This window comes from Poecilia mexicana, unplaced genomic scaffold (genome assembly GCF_051168715.1).
Source record: "Poecilia mexicana isolate PSO_F unplaced genomic scaffold, ASM5116871v1 scaffold_17, whole genome shotgun sequence".
NCBI classification, from domain to species: domain Eukaryota; kingdom Metazoa; phylum Chordata; class Actinopteri; order Cyprinodontiformes; family Poeciliidae; genus Poecilia; species Poecilia mexicana.
In genome coordinates, this window is record NW_028263386.1 from 16,768,389 (window position 1) to 16,789,355 (window position 20,967).

The window sequence follows — 20,967 nt, forward strand, 5'->3', positions numbered from 1 at the left end:
TTATAGGCAGATCCCCAAGTGTAGTTCAGGAGTCTTTACTTGTTGAAAGGAAATATCTATAACAGGTTGAAATTTTATATTGGTAGTACTTTATTGTAATTGTAGTTCTTACTAGGCATGCAACTTATTGGTTAATGAGTTAATCTAAAATTAATTTTTGCTATCATTTGACTAGAGATCTTATCACAAAAAAAGAGATAAGAATGAAAGCTAGAAATATGTATTTTGACACCTAAATAGAGAAAATATTTCAGTTGCTTTAATAAAAGAAGAGTTAATCATATTTTTTTTCTCATTTGTTTTTAGTCTATATGGGGAAAAAATAAAAATAAAAAATCATCAGACCAGGCCTCAGACAACTGGGAATTGGTGTCAACCGGAAAAAAACCCCACCACTTGTCATTAAGTAGAGAGTTCAAAAATAATCATAAAAGATAAGGCAAAAGCCATGATGAATATAAAGCAGAAGATAAATGAAGACTCAAGAAGAGATGCCCTGGGATAAGGGGGAGAAAAAAAAAGAGTGCTGCAGAGGGGAGATGGATAGATGGGAACGAAGGAAGAAAAAGAAGGTAAAGAGAAAGCGGGTGAGTGGGCGGTGGGGTTATGATGAATTAAAGATGACACTCTCCTGCAGCCTGGTTTCTAAAGATCACTCTGTCTGCTAATGTAATGTTAATGAATGCAAATGATGTGCCTAACCTCTCTCCTCTGACCAAGGCATGGGAAGAGGAGCGAACGAAGGAACAGGAGCACCAGGAAAAGATAGTGAAAGATAGAGGGCTGTATATGAAGTCGTAAAGTTAGAGTACAAAAGTGCTGTCTCTGCAAGTTGCCAATACTTGGAAGACTGAATGACCACTAACATTATATGTATGCATTTTTTTTTTCTTTTTTGTCGCATTTATTTGCAGTCACTCTTGAACTTTCTCCTTCCATTTTACAACAACTCAATTACAAACTGCTAATCATGGAAAATAGCTTCTGGCTGCAAGGTTGATGCCTACATTTTATGCGACATGGTAGCCCAGATGTGTGACGCCAAGATAATGTCACCTTGCTGTGATTATAGGATAATTTCATCAGATTCTGCTGATAGCGTATGTATATTAATTGTCCTTACACCGCAATCTCTCTAACATCTGCCTGTGATTTCACTTTCCCCCTGTCTGGCTTTACTTGTCTGTATGCTCTCTTATCTCATGTTTTCCTTTTATGACTCACACTGACCACATCCACTTTCATGCTGGAAATGTTATTTTCACTCAGCAACTGCAAGCCCCGAACTCCATTAATACATCTGTTTGTGCGATCTGTAATTTGCAAGCCAGCTCATTTAAATCCTGTCTGTGTCTCGGCAAAGCAGGACTTGTGTGTCATCACTTTGAGCTAATGTCTCAGGGGATGGCAGATTATTTTCTGTCCAATTTTCAAATCAGACACATTGTCATGTGTGTCTTCGGGGAGACATTGAAATAACGCATCTCTTTTGACATATTCCTGTTGAATGTTCTGCTTTTTCTATTTAAAGCAAAAAAAAAAGCCCTTCAGTAAGACGGATAAAGCAACAAAAGTCTCACGTCCATGTTTGAGGACTTTCTTCTTTATTGAATAAGATAGTGTCTCTATTCACGTTACCACTAAGGAGTGTTAAGCAATGAAAATGTTTATAGTTTTCAAACCTAAACTGAACTACGTCCAGCTCACGGACCTTACATGATATTCGGTTCACTTTCGCACTTTTCTTTTACCCACTTTTATTGGATAGCCAAACTAAAGTCACCTCTATCAACACAACAGGTAAAAACCAAGAGCTATTTCTTTCATACTTCACAAAAATAGTTTTATACGTAGGTCATATGTTGGATCCTTGTCCTCGAGTTTAAAGCACTCAACTTTATATGCAGGGCTAACATAGCCTTACTTCACAAGTCCAATCCTGGATAGCATGACAGGCTTCACTTGACAAATAACAGTCCGGTGCTTTATGACCATGAGTTTTCAAATAAGCTCAACCGATCTTAGAAATGGAGGAAATTGTCACATTCTGTTTTCCAATCAAACCATTTTTAGAGCGGTGTGTGGAGATACTGCCTCAGTCTGTCACGGACTTTTACTTTTATATTCCTCAATTCTCAGAGAGGCCGATTGATTAGGATGGAAGATTGTCATTGGCTAGCCTCACCACAAGTCTTTATCAGCGGTCCCTCGGAACACAACAGGGCAACTCAATACTTGCTTCGTTTCTTACATCAAAAGAAGAGTCTTGTACATAGAGAAAATAGGTTGTGAAGTTTTGAAATGCACTCCTTAACATATAGGTCTGGCTGGTTGTACAGGTGGTCTTGCTGTGCTCAAAACATTTCCATGCTTTATTCCAAAAATACTCCAGTCTGTCAAAAAAAAAAAAAAATGCTTTCATATTCATAAATCCCCTGAGTGGACGGCTGATTAGTTTGGAAGATGCAGCACTTCTCTCTTGTTTGTTTGTCAGCCGCCCCATATTAAGATTCCATGCTCAGCAGGCTACCCTGGGGTTTCATCATTGTTAAGTGCTCATTTCAGTCCTGCTGATTTCTCCTGTGGTATTTCATCTTCGTCTTCCTTTCTTTCTGTCTGTCATCATTTTTGGGGGTTCTGACTTCTTTTTTTTTCTCTTTGTCCTACCATCCTGTTCCCATTCACATCAAGAGATAAACCCTACCTAAATAAAGTTATCTTTGGGCCTGAGATCTTTCATTTTCTTGCTACAATAACAAAGAGAAGGCCTTTTACTACTCATTTACCCTCCAGCATCTGGACATGATTGTCTCATTGAATTACAAAATATACCAGGAACCTTGGGCAGGGCGACGTAGAGGAGGGCGGTTAAAGGATGGATGAATGGAAAAGATGGAAAGGGAATGGAAATCCTTAGAGAATCCTCTGGCGTATTGATTAAGGAGCAAGGAAGGCTTCGAAAAGGGCTTCAGCACATGTTCTATCGACCAGCAACCATGCAATCATACAGACATGGTCACAAAGGAGGGATTTAAACAGACATGCAGCTATTTTGACTTTTTCCTAATTATTAGGCTTACACGTAGTAGCTTAATAAGATCCATAACATCTGTTGTTTTTCATCTATAGAAATATTCTTTGGGCTAGTGCTTGTAATATGTAATAATGGAAGTTCCTGTGATGTATCACGCGACTGCTTGCTGACGTGTAATTGCGTGAAGAAAGCTGTTCCCTTATCGATCTGTAACACAGGGCCCCCATCAATGTTTAATGCAGTCTCTCCCTTACTTTCATTTCTCTTCCTCGTTCTCTATATGCCCCTCTCTCTCTCTCTCTCTCTCTCTCTGTCTATCTGTGGAAACAGCCCACCATTTGGTATTGATCTATCACTTGCTTCTAATAAGAAGGAGCAGCGCTCTCTGGGGTTACAGGCCCTGGCTTCACTCTCTGATTGTGACTTCTGAGTTTTGAGTAAAATAATTTGGTGTATTATTTTGAAGACGCCCTTTTGCTAAAGAATCCCTAACATCCGTCGAGTAAATAATATGCCTATGATGTCGCTACAATACATCTTTTACACCGACACCAACGAGCTGTTGCTTTCCTCTGAATTTATGAGCAGTATTTACATAGTCAACATTAGGCTTTTAATGTGGGTAGTTTTCCCACAGTCTGAACTGCTGGTGAACTTGGCTGTGTTTAATATACTAGAGCTTGCAGATAGAGCTGACACAGCAGTGTATAAACAAAAGAGAAAAAGGCCCCGAAACACTCGGGACTGCAAAAGTTTTGTTTCACCTTTACCGCCAAATTACTTTTAAATTGACAATATGAAAAAATTACTTAGTTTAAACTGCAAATTGTTTCTAATTGTTTAATACCTAAAAACGGATTTGTTCTTACAAATGGAGTTATATTTTGTCTGTTTTACATCTGCTTTCTTATGCTTAAAGAGGTACTATTTAGAAGTCTCACTCAGTTAGAATTGCTGGCCTATGTTGTGTTATTGTAATCTTTAAACCCACTGCCGAAAGCACGTGGAAATCACAACTTTTAGGAACTACATATTTTGTTGCCGAGCAACCAGAAAAAGAAAAATAATTCTAGGATCCTAATGCTGACGGATGTAGACAAATTTTAAAACCAAAACTTTCCTATTCCTAATTCTCGCTGAGTCATAGACTGCCTATGATTTCTGATTCACACTCTTCCTTGATATTTTTATTACCGCAGCATATTGATGAGGAGACATAATAAACATTCCTTGTTTTAGTTACATTTATCCATCCATCTATTGTCGATTCTCCTTTTATTCTTGCAGGGTTGCGGGGGCTGTTGCTTGTCTCCATCAGGCGAGAGGCAGGGTACTCACTGGATTGCCTGTCCCTTGTAGGGCAACACAGAGACACACAGGGCAAACATTCATGTTTAGAGAGGACAATTTAGAGAGACCAAGTAACCTGACAGTCATGTTTTTGGACTGTGTAAGGAAGCTGTGAGAACCCACGCATGCAGAGGGAGAATGTTCAAACTCCATGCTGAAGGACCTAAGGCCCGGATTCAAACCCAGGATGTTCTTGTTTACCTGTTTGAGATACACTGAGAAATCTGATGACCAAAACTGAATGATTATCAGTTAGATTGACTCCGATCGGGATTTGTCTGGTTGGAAACTCAGTACCAGTTCAAAAGGAAAATACCTTTTCAAAGAAAAACGTAAAAAAAAAAAAAATCAATACATGCATACTTTGGCATCATTCAGGCTAGAGAATGAGACCTTCAGCAGATAAGTGAAGAACAGCAGTATTGCTCTGCTCAACCTGTTGAATGTTCAACCTCTTCCTCCCATGAAACATTTGTATTCAGTAATGCTGATAGCTTCCTGGAAAGCTACATGCTCGAAGTAACGAAGTTAATGAAGGCTGTCACGCTAGTGGTGTGATGTCATCGCTGCTCCTTATATATATATATATATATATATATATATATATATATATATATATATATACATATATATATATATATATATATATATATATATATATATATATGTATATATATATATATATATATATATATATATATATATATATATATATATATTAGGAGCAGCAATATATATATATATATATATATATATATATATATATATATATATATATATATATATATATATATATATATATATATATAAAATAACAAAGGACACATTACATTATACACATCACGTACATCAAGCACAAAATTGTTGTCTTTGTATTTCTTAGAGCTGCATGTCTTGCTTTTCAAAAGTTATTCAAAAACATGTGGTATCTAGATTTCATAAAAGGTGAAGAAGAATACAACAAAGAAAAATAATTCCAAAAAAAAAAAAATAAGGTTGAAAATAAAAACTAAAATAGTAAATGTTACTCTATTTAAAACAGTAACTATTTATAACATGGATGCACTTTTAAATCACATTGATTTTTTTACTATTCACATTCACTTGACACAAAAAAAAATGTTGAACAAGACAGATGATTTAAAACTTGCACACAGAAACATTGGACATTTCTCAAATCCTCTATGCCTGTGGACAGGTGTTAGAGATGTGGCACGACTGCTGCTTGAGCCCCACCTTGTTGCTAATCACCACTTAGTACACTCCATTTACTCATGTGCTACTTTGATATTCTGCTAATGGTGGACATTAGATCAGGTGACAGTGCTCATCCTGCCTTCCCATGAGGCCTCTGACCTTTTTTGTCCCCTACCCACAATGTCTTTTACTTCGTCCCCCCTCTCCTCTGTGTTTTAAAGGAAATGGAAAATGGCCTACCAAGTGTCCGTGTGATTAGACTAAAGCTTCTGTGATTTCCCCTGAGAAAGGGCTGGCAGTCCCCACAATGCTCTCTGGCACAGGGAGCTGTTTCATGGTCCTATCTCCCCAGCTGACAACAAGTCTTAAAAACAGGCAGGCTGGAGCTGGCTGACTGTGGAAACTAGACAGAGAAAGGCTGATTTTAAGGAAATTGAAACACTCAGACAAAAAGCCTAGTGTGAACAAGACTGTCCCGGTAGGTGTACACAGAAAATCCCTCACAGTCTTGACTGATGCAGGTAAAGTCTACGTATGAATTAGTCCACGTTCTGTTCTTGCATACATTAGTATTTGAATGCGTATCTGATGTATCTTACCTGTCTGGTTAATGTCTGTGGACTACATCTACATGCAAGTGGAGGAAGCTGAATCAAAGCATTTCCTAACATTCACATTAACATGATTTTTCTTTTCTTTAACAGTGGCTTTTGATCTAGATTTTTATTAGCAATAGCAGTGACTGATTTCAAATCCCAAATTTTTATGATGCGCTGACCTGACCATGAGGATTTTTCTTTTAGAAACTAAAATTAAACAGTGTTAAAAGTGTTTTATTGCCAGTCTCACTTCCCGTTATTCTAAAAAGTCATGTGAACAATTTAAGATACCTTTTGATAGTCACTGCGTGTATGTTGGCAGCATTATTGTCTTACAGAAAGACGGTTCCAGGTTCAAATCCCAGCCTGGGGTCTTTCTGCATGTTGCTTGAATGCTCTCCCTATGCATGCGTGGGCTCTCTCCAGCTGCTTTGGCTTCCTCCCACAGTCTGAAAGCATGCCACAGCATGGAAGAGCGATGGATAGGTTGATATTTCTTTAAGCAATACCAGTTCTGAAACAGTCCTATTAAAAAGCTAATACTTAAGAAGAGATTTGTAAAGGTCTTTAATGAATAAAATTAAAATAATAATGCCATTTCTGGTAAGGGGTTAGGACACCCACACATTTCCCCACTTTAAATAACTACAATCTCACAAAGGTGTATATCTTGAATTAAATACATTTATTTACCTGCTAGAAGTAAAAACTAAAACATTAGTTGCCCACGTATGGCATCCCCCCATATTTCATCCATCTTATTTATCATTTAATACACATATGTCAGAGTCAAGGCCCGCGGGCCACATCCGGCCCGCGAGAAGGTTTTTTGCGGCCCCTGGGATGATCTTGATTTATTATTAGAACCGGCCCGCAGACCGCAGCAAGCCGGCACCCCGTCTGAAAAAAAATATCTTCCTTATTTGAACTGTAAGTAGTTCTTTAAATGTTCTGTGAGATGATGTACTTACCCATGTATCCATAACAACCGGAACTTTCAATATCCACCAAGTTATTGCCGAAATATACCGTCTATTAAACGAGTGCCCCCCGGATTAATTACATTCTCTGCAGCTGCAGCTGCGAAGTTACCGTATTAACCCGATACTTGCTGGAAAGTGCAACGTCTCCCCTTTCAGAAACCGTTGGAATTTTTCCACTTAGCGCTACGTGTGGCGGAATTACGGTACTGCAAATTTAGATGTGTTGCCGGCGACACATCTAAATTTGCAGTACCGTAATTCGCCGGCGACACATCTAAATGCCTTGACTCTGACATATGTGGATTAATAGATTTTTGCACTTTATTTTATTGTATTTCAATCCAATTATATTTTAAAAATATTTCAGTTGTGTCTGTTGAAAATTAAAGATTACTGACAGAGCCATAAGAAAATATTGCTTTATTTATCTGATCATATTGGAATATATTTGTTAGGTTTTCAGTAGGTTCAATTAGGTTCACTAGACTATATGAGTCATTTAAAAAAATTTCAATGAACATTCGATCAGTCCGGCCCTCGGCTTGTAGCTAAATTTTTTATTTGGCCCTCCGTCCATTTGACTTTGACACCCCTGATTTAATAGAACACTGAGACTGTGCTAATCAAGTTCTGGGTATCTCTTGGTGCGGCAGTTTGGATAAAAGAATAAAAATATAAAACGTTGGGCAACATGACAAACTATATTTACATTATATTTAATCCAGAGTGGACTCAGCGGCAGCTTTGTGCATCTGTGATTCCAGTGCAATGTGGAAACGGGATGGACTGGGTATTCTCTGTGCTCCACTGCAGGCTGCTGCATGACGCGCCTGCAAACTGTTTCTGATATGGGAGGGGATCACGGCGACTCTCACTTGCCTGCTGCAACTGCAGTCGGTGCTTGCCCATTTTACGTCAAAGTCTCTAATAAACCAGAGTTTATGTTTTGTCACTTGATTTTTTGAAAAAAAAAAAAAAAAAAAACATAGTAAAAATGGCACCTGTGCTCCAACTTGAAGCTGATGCCATATTCTGCTCAGTTTTATGCAATGTGCTGAGCATAAAACTGTAGACAGTCCACTACGTAACGGTATATACTGTTATTATTCCTATTGGGTTTAAAATAATCAAATATGCACATATATTCGATCCCTGGTCGGGACGTGATGCCAGATTCCCAATTCCCAATCACGTGATCAGATCGAGACCTCCCTAATGTCCCCCTTATGCAATTTGGTTTGAGGCAAAAGTAAATGCACAATCAGTAAAATCCAAAACAAGTCAAATGGCTGTGTGTAAAGCAAAGAAAGTTGTCTTATTTAAAATGTAAGAGGGAGGATTTCATCAGACTGCGATCCCGTCCCTGTCAACACCACTTGTTTGGATTGGATAACCATTGCTGAGGCAGTGGAAGGTGTCCAAGGCAAAAACAATTCCTCTGAAAATTCCCGAAGCACCTTTCTTATCTGCTACAGACCATCAACCCAGACATACCATTCCTCCTTCACCAAATGAGTTTTATCTGTTTGGGAAACACAAACACAATCAAGGGCATGTTCTGGCATGAAGCATTTAAAATGTGAACTGTTCTCTCAGTTTATGAGGTGAATCATTTAGAGCATGGAATAAACAGTCTTTTACAGGGGAAGTCTTCCATTAAAATGCCCACACATCTTTTAGTCTCTTGTCGGTAAATCAGACTGAGAAAAACTGGTAAGATTGGTTTATTTGGGCCAGGTGCCAGTCTTAGTTTTTCTTTTTTTTTTTTTTTTTTGTATATATATATATATATATATATATATATATATATATATATATATATATATATATATATATATATATGTCATAGTGAGCATTGCTTTTACACAAGAGATGTAAAGTCTTAAAAACCTTTTTTTTTCTTAATTTTTGTATCAGATCTTTTTATTTTTTTCAAATGTTGAATCAATTACAGTGAAATGTCTGCTTAAGTTTCACCAAAGAGCTAGGAAATTGATATGCTTTCATCTCACTCAGTTGAAAGCGTTGTGAACCTCTGACCTATTGAATTTGTGAGAATTTTCCAGAACAGGGATGTAATACTCTGTCCGCATTTTTGAAGTGATTTTTTCCCTCGATTAATGGCGTGCAAAGCCATACAGCCGTTTCCCACCCAAAAGTACAAATAAAATCCACCCACTTCACCAGAAGTGACTGCAAATCATTCAAATACATGCATGCATGTGCATGCAAACAAAGGCGGGATATGCATATTGTTGTCGTGCTCACAGAGAGAACACAATACAAAGCTGAGCATTTAACAGCATGACAGAAGCTCTCAGGCATCCCTCCCAGCAAAGTGCCAAGGATTTGTTTCCATGTTTCTTGTCTTAACAGAAGTGAGGCAGAGATGGATGAATCACTGTGGGGTTTCGTCTCTGCTCTGTTCATAGATGATAGTGTCAAGTGATCACTGGGCCTTGAATTCAAGTCATCTCCGTTGAGGGGTGCTAAAAATAGGTTTTGGAGGCTAACTACTGTTTTTCTCTATTTTTTTCTGTCTTTGCTGCAGAAACATTGATGGACACTCGGGTGGCCACAGCAGAGCTGGGCTGGACGGCGTATCCTAACTCCGGGGTAAGTAGGCAGCTGCCAACACTTAGCCTTTTTGGAGTAAAGGTTTGATATTGAACTACCTCTTGTTCAGGGTGAAGTAACTTGATAGTCCGATACGTAACTTAACACCGTGGGCGCTCAGATCCACGGGCACAGGGAAATAGGCAGAAAAGTAGGTGGGTTGGGGGCATAAACTTAAGTAGTTCCCAATGTAGCTCCCATTAAAGGCATAATTTTCTCTGTGTCCTGGTTTATAATGACTTAATAATATAATGGGTCTATGTAAGCCACAGCACACAGTACCTAAGTCCCTGTTAATGGAAGCTGGGGGATACTGTTGCCATAATGATACTGTAATGATACATTTATGCAGTGGAGTGGAGGTATTAGAGTGAAACTGGGGAGGAGGAGCTTTGACGATGGATATGCTCTGGGGTTTAAAGACTTAAATTGAACTTTTTTTTTTTGACAATTTAAGTATTTTAGTTGATGTGAATGGACAAAATATGACTAAAGAAGGGAAACGTACCCAGAATGCAAACAGTATTCTTTTTTTAAATTAATTTATTTTTTTTATTAGTCTACAGTTAAACAGATTGCTGTCCTATTACACTAATGGAGCCTCGCAGACTTTTAAGCCCCAGTTTTCACGAATGTAATTCAAAACCCCAATGAAAAGCTCCATAGCCCAACATTGGTTTAAATTACAGGAACTATTCAGGATAGACAATGACTGTTTCCTGCATTTTCTGGTTCTTTGGGTCTTTATGAAGCATTTTATATCCGTGTAAAGAGACCCTTTATTGGTGCTAAACCAGATGAGCGGAGCTTTGACTTCGTTTAAAGGCTGACTTCTGTGGCTGCCCAGATTTTTAGTATTATTGTTTGTGTCCTCAAGGAGTACTAAGACAACTTGATTCATAAAATAACAATGCATGTGTGCGTATGTGTACGTTTGTGTGGGCAGTGATCCCTGACACATTTCATAGCTATAATTATGCAGAGTGTCAGCTTTTATTTTTATTATTCAAGGGATCTTGAGCCCGACTCTTTTATTAATTTTGTGCATTTAATTAGGAGCCACTCTTTTTTTTATGGAAGATAACTTAACTTTGTAATTTAGTGTCTTTACTATGTGAAGCACTTGTATGCGTTATTGAACTATTACATGCTGCTGCATATTATTAGTCACAATTAAGAGAGATATTGTAATTGTGACTGTGTGTTTAGCTTTTGAAAATGTTTTTATTATTCTTATTATTATTTATTATTAATCCTTTTGTTGGGTCCAGTGACAAAGGCCTCATCACTTTCACCTCACATGTAATGAAAGAGCACAATTTTTGCCATTGATTTTTGCAGTACTGCCATGGTTAAATACCTTATATCCAGATGAGTCTTTACTGACACCTACTGAGCAAGAGGCCTTTTCCACTGAAGTCTGTTCAGTTCACCAGGCTTCCAGGCACACCGAGCCTTTTGTCTTTTTTTTGAGCACAGTATTTTTTAAGCTGTTGCAAAGGTTAGGACCTGCTGTAGGGAGAATACACGTGTGCCGCTTCAAAAGCAGAACAGTCTGAGAATAGCACAGTACCTTTCTGTGCAGCTTAGTGTACGTTTGTGAAATACTGCATGCACAAGATACTTGGGTTGTTTAGCTCAAAGATACAGTTGCACTTGTAAGTGCACTGACAGTCATTACGAGCATGGAATTTGTGTTAATTTGGAGTTTTTGATGAACTAATTAAATCTGTTTTCAAGTATCCAGAATAGATGAAGAATACATGTAGACCCTTAAATATGTAACTTTGACCAAAATATTTCATGAGCAGTGCCAAAAAGTATAGGATGTTTGTTGACTTGATGAGACTGTTAACTTTCAGTTTAAGATCCTAATTGATTCTTTGCACAGAAAAAGAAAGATCATCTCTCCAATAGCCAAGGCTTCCCTCCTTCTGCAGAAGCAAAGCCTAGAAAAATTGTCTGTTTTTTTTTCAATGCTAGTATAAATCTGCAATGAACTCGAAGCTACTGCAACACCTGCATCAAAATCTATATATAAATCTCAGTTTTATATCACCATGGACTGAGATTGTGTAAAACCACGAATTGGGCCCACGGTCCAAAATATAACAAAGCTCACAGATGGCCACATGCTCAGGCCATTTGCCTTCAGGTCAAACATTTCATAGTTGAGTTTTTGGCTACAGTGAGTCTCCCAGACATAAGAACACTACACCAAGTCTCGAGCATCCTGATAGGACTATCATTCATAAGAGTAACCCTGACTGCACCAGTGGTTATGGAGCATATGATAATGAAGAAGGACAACTGGCTCCATTTTCTTAAACTTCACCTCAGAACAGTTCTTACATTTACCCAAAATAACACACCAAACTAAATGCTCAGTCGCTGCGTATGCATGTCTCTGTATGTCTCAGTTTATTATTATAATTTATTCTTTAAGTTTTCCTGTAAGAGTTTGTAGGAAGTGTTTTAGTCAGTCCATTTTTGCTGCGCAGAGCTGAAGGTAGTTTTGAAGGACCACAGATGTGGTGTAATTAATTCCTGAGGTGAAAACATGAGGACATCAGGGTCAGCTGTGCAAATGTATAATGGGCTGGCAATATGCAATTGCACACTTATGAGTTAGCATCTGCAGAAAAAGGAGATAGCTCCGGGGGCAGAAACACATGTGCTCAACCAACAATAATATTATGTGCCTTTATAATATGCATTTCTGTTTCATTTTTCCCTGCTGTTTTGTTTCTATGGCATGAACTATTTCCCGCTCTGTGGGGGCTTCACTCTCCCTTGTCCTTTACTTTTCTTTCCGTCTCACCTTTATAGTAAAATGTCCGCCCTTTCTTGCTTTTCTGTCACGCTGCTTCTCACCCTCTGCCATTCGCTTAGCTGTATGATTAATAAAATATGGAGTCTCAGAATGGAAAATGTCCTCTGACCTTGTTGTGCAGCCTCATGACAAAGGAGACATGAATGGCTTGCACGCACAGTAGCTTCCTAAGAGTGCCTTTCCTGACACTAAATGAGACTTCTCTGAGGTTTTCAGTCTTGTTTGTGTTTAATTTAATTGGAATTATAAATCTTATTATCTTTACAAGGTTAATTGTATAAAAGAAACACGTCAAGCGAAGTGGATTCAGATCAAAAACCTGTTTTTATGGTGCTATTACAAAAAAAAAAAAAAAAAATATATATATATATATATATATATATATATATATATATATATATATATATATATATATATATATATATATATATATATATATATATATATATATATAAAAATTAATTAAAAATAATCTAGTAGAAATACATTAAATGTGAGACATTGTATTATCTTACTTGTTAAGGAAAGAAATATATTATTAATGTCTGTCTAAACACCTTCTTGGATAAATTCTTAAACTTCATTTATGTAACCGGCTTTCATTATTAATATTCCCTTACACCTTCAAACTTTTTATCAAATTATAGTCCCAGACCTATTGACAATTGACAGAGGAACACAAAATTCACCTACATGAATGAGAGCTAAATAATCTTATTATAACTGTCAAGATATAATTACTTTCTCCAGTCTTCCATGTGCAACCATTGCACACACCTGTTTTATTAGTTTTTTATTTTATTTTATTTTATTTTAAATGATGTTGTTAAACCACATTTAAAAAGCAATGTCTGATTTTCATTGGTCAATTTTTATTTAGTTTTACTTTAGTCAGTTTTAGATTACTTCAGTGATATTGGTTTATATATATATATATATATATATATATATATATATATATATATATTTTTTTTTTGTTTGTTTTGTTTTGTTTTTTTTTGTTTTGTTTTGTTTTTTCTGTCTTATATGTCTCATTTCTGTCTACTAAGACATAAACTTGATTACTTCAAAACGGCATTCTAGTTTGCATTGGTCAATCACATTAGATATATAAATAATTTAAAACGCATGATTAGACTGAAAACATGACAAAAATGTGAAGAAGTTCAAGAAGTGTGAATACTTTTGCAGGGTCCTGTGAATCAAGTCAAGTGATGAGAGTTGAAGCAATTTGTAAATTCTCCTACACTCTCACATGTCATGTTTACACTGAACTGTGCCAGGCTTCACTACACAGCTGAGTGACCTGACAGTAAATGGGGCTTAGAGAACCAGTAAAAGACTTTAACAATATACAGAACATCCAATTTGTAGATTTCACTGTTGAAATCTCAATCAGAAATTTGAATGAAGACAGATGCCTGATGCTTTTCTTTTAGCCACCGACAGCATTTTAGCTCTCCAAGAAACTCCAGACTATAATCAAAGCAAGCTTTATAATGTTAATCTACTATAACTTTAAAATGCTGGTGCAGACATTTAAAGACAAAAGGTAGCAACTGTTAAACGTTAAGCTATTGAAATGAGTTTTTTATATTTGAACTCGTTTTAGGAATCTGAACTTAAGAGAAATGCGATGATGAATTTTAGAGATTCAATACTAACTCATTTCATTTACTTGTTTAGGCTTAAAAAGATGTCACTTTTTGATTTTTCAATAATTCTTCCTAAAGGTCAGTTTTCCTAGGCTAGCAGACAAAGGACTATCACTGATCCCCATATCCACCTCCCTGTGCTGTGAGCTTTTTGCAGATGCCGTTGCAGTGGGAGACGGGGGTGTTAAACATCCTCGTAACTTAGCTCGATAAAGGTGGCAATTGAAGTTCCTCTCATAAGTCACTGTTAGATAATATTTGTCAGTACTGATACAGAACATGGTAAGAAGTGGCAAAGAAGACCAGATTACTGAAAAATTGAATGCAGGGATGCTTGGGATTTTAGCTTATCCCACTTTTGTTATCTAATTTCCTGCTTGAGTTTTCACCATAATCTTGTTGCCTTGTGTGCAAGATGTAAATATAGACACTTTGCTGAAAGGACAATAAGAAAGATGACACGTCGAAGTGATGCAGTACTACCGTCCAGGGAGGAAATCTCATAGTGTAGAAAATGGATGCAAACTTGGGGAGACAGAGGAAATTCACATGCGTTTTACCACAAAACATCTGCTTTATATATGTGATTCTGTTTCAGAATCACATATATAAGCATGACTGTTCCATCCTTTATTTTCTTCTCTGAAAACAATATAAAAGAAAAATAAATAAATAAATAAATGAGAAAGTCTTTATTTGTTTTTTTAAGTATTTTCTTTCTCTTTTTTTTTTTTTTTTTTTTTTTTACAAGTTCTAAATAATTTGATAAAGTTGAATCAGAAAGGGTGAACAGCTCCGAGGGAACAGCTTTCACTAGGAGGGGGTTGATGAGACTGAGAGAGAAAAGAGAGAGGAAACAGTATGGAGTAAGAAGGGAAATCCGAGAAACAGAAAAGAGACATTGGAGGAAATTGTGTGGAAACATATTTAGAGAAGGGTTGCAAAAAAATGCAAAAGAAGAGCTTATAAGACCAAGTGTATTTCAAGGAAACCCTAAAATACGGCTGTCTAGCCCAGCAACATACACTGATGTCAGAGTGGAGGAAAGCTTACACTAACTGCTCTGACTCTGGTGGGTCACAGAGCTGAGGTGAGAGCCTTGCGGGCAGGAGCTTTCGAAGGTTAAGCAGTCAGAGGGCGGCGGTGACGGTGAAGCCGCAAGCAGTGCTGCTTAGCAGGGACAAATGCAGCAGGCTACTTGAGTTATAGACAGTTTGGAGGGCGAATGAAAGGAAGAAGACGATTTTGGGGTATTGGAGACGTAAGCGTGGCAAGCAAATCTAAAATATTCGATCAGATGCAAAAAAAAAAACATAGTAGAGGTTATTTAACTTAACCATAACTTTTAATTTTTGTAAATACCTGCTAAGCTGGGTTACCTCATACCGCTGCCATAGCAAATTATGAAAGTGCTTACTTATAAACAACCAGCTTAACAAGATGTACATAATTTTCTGCATGTATTTATTAAATAACAGTTATATAACCACTGCCTTTACTAAATATCCTCTTAGAACAAGCATTGACGGCTTGCAATCAGCGTAGGCTGTAATTAGTCTATGTTTAGATCCTCATGTTTGCTCCGAATGATAAGGCCATTTTATCGTCAGACTGCCATTTTTTTTTTATTATTATATTTTCAGCAAAGGAAGCCCATATATAGATGGCAGTGTGACTGCTTTTAACAGGTTAATAATGAGCAGGTGGAATGTCTCAAAAAGAGTTTGGGTGATTGCATGAAAAATCACACCCTTGAATGCAAATGCCGTGTTTTAGGAATGTGTTCCAAGAAATCTATCACAACTAGCAGCGTATGGGCGAAATAAAAGTATAGATGCACATACTGGCTGTACCTCTGCAAAGCAGATAGCAGGAGTTAACTACAGTACCTAAAAAAGTAGCACAAACTAGAATTCATGGCATAGACTAACATACCGTATACAGTTTAGTAAAAGCAGTGATCAAAACTTATTTATTCTATGAAAATTAAATCTGGTCTGGCGGGGTTGCACTGATCCAATGTAAAAATAATACAACAAAAAAACAAAAAAAAACAAAGAATGGATCTAACATTGAAATAATGTTAAGTTCTTCCACTTGTGTTTTCACATGTGGGCTTGTCTTTCCTCGGGCACAAATTCTGTAAGCGTCGTCACTGATTTTCACCTCCGAATGCTTTTAGAGGAGATGCTTTAATGGGTGTGCCCTGCCTATCTGCCCCCACCGTGGCCCATGCTTCCCCAGAGCTACTGAGGACCCAAGCAGGACAGGTGTCACTCAGCAGCTGAACCCTGCTAAAGAGCATGGACAAATCCATAACACCCATCTTACCATCTGCTGGTCAAACTCAATATGCCTCAATTATTCATACCGTGAAAGACGGGGACTCTAAGGGGGCGCGGAAAGGAACGCAGAAGAATAATGTAAACTGAGGAAAATGAAAATGGGTAGAAGGCAGTGTGACAAGAAGAAGGAGCTGATTGATTGCAAATCTAACAAGTCAGAAACAGCTGGAGAGAAAAAAATAAATACATGACACCATGGCAGCCTTAATGGGATTTAAAAAATGTGTACTTAAAAATCGCAGATCTTCGTTCCTGTAACTAAAACACAAAAAAGCCAACTTGAAAGAACGCTTTAAGCAAATAAAAAATTTAAAGCCATCCGCCTAGGACTGTTACTGAAGTAAAATCTGTAATCTGTCTCGACTGTCTACACTGATTGTGTTAGCCTTTAATCTTCTTGCAAACGATTGAATCTGCTGTACTGATTTTAAAGACAAGTAAGGCTTCTGACCTATTCTATGTAAGTATGGGGTTTTTAACTTATCATGTGATAGTGTTTTTTTCTGATTCACTGTTGTACATCCGTTATATAAGCAGTGGCTCAAAGGAGGTAAAAAAAAAAAAAAAAAAATACCAAAGGCAAGAGTAAATTGAGGAAAATGCAAACTAGAAAATGGTGGGTGAGCGTAAAGAAGGGACTGATTTAATGTAGGTAATAAGGGTCAAAAATGAAACATGGATGACAAAGAGACAAAGAAGTACTGAGAGGAAGCTAGAGCCCAGGATGGGGGGTGAACTCTGAACTTGTGGAGAATGAGCTGAAATGGGATGAGAGGAGAGAAATGACAGTGAGTCACGGCGGCTCGGCTTGCAGCGATCAGGTGAGGGAGGGGGGGGGGGGTTCAGGATGTGCATCCAGACCTCAATGCGTGCAAAAATGCATATGCTCTGATGGTAGCTGCTCACATGAATGTGAATTAGTTTTAACCAGACATTAGACTTTTTCAAAGTCTTCAGAGATGAATCGCATTTGGAATGAAAGAAGGTCCGTGCATGTTTCTTGTTCTGATAGCGACACAGATATCAGATTGGTGTAGCAATGGGGGACCTGTTTTCTTGTACCTCCTTGATATGCGTGTGTGTGATTGAGGAGCATAGCCAGACAGCTGAATTTGAGCTGAACTCGTACTCAGACACATTTGCCCAGCATGACTATTAGAATGTTATGACAACAAATCCCTGCTGTGTGTTTTTTTTTGTTTTTTGTTTTACCTCTACATGGTTGTGTTCACTTCAACTTGTATTCCTTCTGTGTCTTTCAATGCAAAAAAAGTAGATTGGTCTGGGCGAGGTAGTGAATCTGTTGCAATGTTGAATTCATCATGTTTTATTCCAGCTGCATCCTCCTCAGATATTAAAAATAAAAATTGTTAGAAAATCTTTTGTGTGTGTGTGTGTGTGTGTGTGTGATTCATAGCTTTAGATTCAGGTTTCCACTCTGCAGCGCTCGCAGAGACCATCAAAAAAAATCCCATGCTTCTTACCAACCAGTTCCTATAATGACGTGCGTACAAAGGAGCAGATTACACCCTTCACACAAGATTACATACTTCACATTAAACGTACACATATTTTAAGGCGTGCTGAGATTAGACTAAATCTGAAAGTCAGTTTGTTAATGACGACTGTACTGATTAAAGGAAAAAAGCTGTGAAAAAGTAAATATTTCAGTTGCCATTTATGATTTGCCCTTTGTTTTTACTCGGATTGTCTTTGGCTGATATATAAAAACAACATCACACATTGACTACCTCATTTCTCGCTTACAAGTCGCGGTGTAATTGCACAATCACAACGTCGCCATAGAAAATACTTGCTCTTTTTGCTTTTCCTCTGAACTCACTTTTAGACCGTTGGCTTATACTCCTGCAGAAAATACTTCTATTCAAAGAAGTGTTATTCTTAGCCAGACCATTAGCGCTAATTTGTGTTATGCTCACCGGACAAAACACGCCGGAAACCCAACTGACTGATTACTGATAATGACCGGATGAATCCAGTCACCAGCCAATATTTCTGTGCATTCCAAGATTTGTATCATTATTAGTCTAGACATTTTTATTATTTTTTTTTTTTTACATAATGTTCATCATACTTATGTGTTTACTGACAAAAAAAAAAAAAAGGAATATGCTTACTACAAGCTTTATCAAACTCATTACTATTTTTTTTCCTGGTTTTTGCTGCTTTTCATTTTCCCTTTTTAAAATGAAATATCCAAAGGAACATATGGCTGCCTCCATTATTGATTTCCTTCCTGCATGATTCTCATTTCTTATTTGACATTGGAGAATTCTCTTGGATGGGTGGAGATAAAAGAGCATTTTTTTTTTTTTTGTCAAGAAGTAAATAAAAGAACAAAGTGATAGCCTTGGCAAAAACAAAAAATAATCTCATCTTAATTTAGTATGAATTTGGAAGAGTATGTGGGAGTAGCTCTGGGATGTCTTTGGCTTCTTTCCACAGGAGTAATTGTGTGTCTGCCACGGTACCCACTGTAGCTGCAATTTTTTAGATGCCCTCTGTAGTTGGCTCGAATAGAAGTAAACCTTTCATTCTTGCTCAATCTCGCCCCACTCAGATTTTTTTATTATTATTATTATTTCATTTTATTTTTTTTCCAGTTGAGGTATATTGATTAATCTGTCCTAATTACGTTGTATTTATATCAATAATTGAATTTAATTTGTTTGTGTCTCTGTTTCCACATCAAACATCTTTGTTTGCACTCCACCACCCACTTGTGTCTGAATTCTGCTTGTAGTGATAATTAAATAATTAAATCTCCAATTTACTTCCTTCAGCCTGCAATTTTAGTGAAAACAGAAAGGAAGCCAGTCTTCGAGGGTTGTGATTATTAACTGTTCTTATGAAATCAAGACATTCAATGTCATTGGAATAGGTGGGCTTTAAAGATGGCTGCTTCCAAGCAGATGGGTCAGAAATAAATGATTAATAATCTTATCGAACTTGAATGGTGTAAGGGTGCGTCGGTTGCTCATTTTTACGATTTCAGTGTATTTTTTATTTTTTTCTTTGCTGTCAGGTAATTGAGCAAAAACATTTTCCTTTAAGTAAAAACACAACTGTGCAACATTTACAGTATAAACACATTTGGATCTTGATAAAAACAAAAACATGCACACAAAATGATTTGCAGTGCTTTTCTTTAAAGCACAAAATCTCAACATAGAGTCGGCCCCTTCTTTAAACGTGTTAATGATATTTTGGGTGTGATCAGGGAGGGAGAGCTTTCATAAGACTCATTTTTCTGCATCCAGCCAGATGGGCAGAACTCTACTTGGGCTCCGACAAACTGTGTGACTGTAATTATAGAGTGGCTTGGATCTGGCAGGACCTGGAGTGTTTCAGACATCACCATTTCCTCCCCATCCATCACATTCAGCCAGGCGTAACTAGGTCTCAGATGCCCCGCAAAATAATCATTCCCATGCAACAGCCCTGACAGCAGCATTCATTCAATAACGCAGCTGATCAGAAATGATAATAGCAATCATGCCACTGCATATTTTAGAAGCTGCAGTCTGGCTTTGTGTGAGTGCGTGTGTGTGCGTGTGTAAGTGAATTTATGAGAGACTATGTGCATGGGTCTCTAAAGTTTCTGGGGGAAGCTGAGGGAATGAGGCGGCGGTCACTGTACGAAAGTGGACCGGGTGTTGTTTTTATGTAACATCGACTTCAGGGAAGACACCTGAAGGTTGAAATGCAAATATGCTCATACGTCACAGAGATTTAAACCAGCCTTTATAGAAAAGGCTGCGATCTGGCTTTTGATTACTGTCTGCAGAGAGCTTTGCAAAGACTGAGAAGCGGGGGCAAAAAGAGTTCAATTCTTATCTCTTTTCATGTCCACCTTTAATCCGCTGTCCTTCCAAGACCTTGTCCTTATGAATTTTAAATGTGTGTGTGTGTCACTTTTTCCATCTTTCTTTTTCCTATCTAAAGAGCACTCCTAAAATGAGGTTTTATTCATGCCTAATTATTTAAAAAAATATTCTGTAGAAGTACTCTCTCCCTGCATCAGCCCAATGTTAGGTTGTCATGAATATTAAATACCCTTATTGTTAAGATGTCCATCCCAAGAAAGTAAAATGAAAAACATTCTTGGACAAGGCTCCACCCCCATTTTAGTTTTACTCTGATGGATGACGAAGGGACAGTTATTATTTTATTTTTTTATTTAAAGAATTGAAGCATTTGAGGCATGTAGCAAAAAGGGAGCATTAATCGGAGAAGCAATTAATCCGCTGTCATTCTGGAAGAGCTTTAGAGATCCACAATGGAGACAGAAGAATATATTGTGGGGACAACGACAAGTCATGCACTCCACAAAA

The 20,967-nt window shown here is 37.4% G+C and overlaps 1 protein-coding gene across 1 annotated transcript in view; it reads left to right on the forward strand.

Moving 5' to 3' along the window:
• ephb1 (EPH receptor B1) overlaps window positions 1-20,967 on the forward strand; it is a 174,925-nt gene that overhangs the window by 48,121 nt on the left and 105,837 nt on the right. The window contains exon 2 of the mRNA XM_088014682.1: window positions 9,715-9,779. Within this exon, the coding sequence (XP_087870808.1) occupies window positions 9,715-9,779 (65 nt within the window). The remainder of the gene's footprint in view (window positions 1-9,714; window positions 9,780-20,967) is intronic.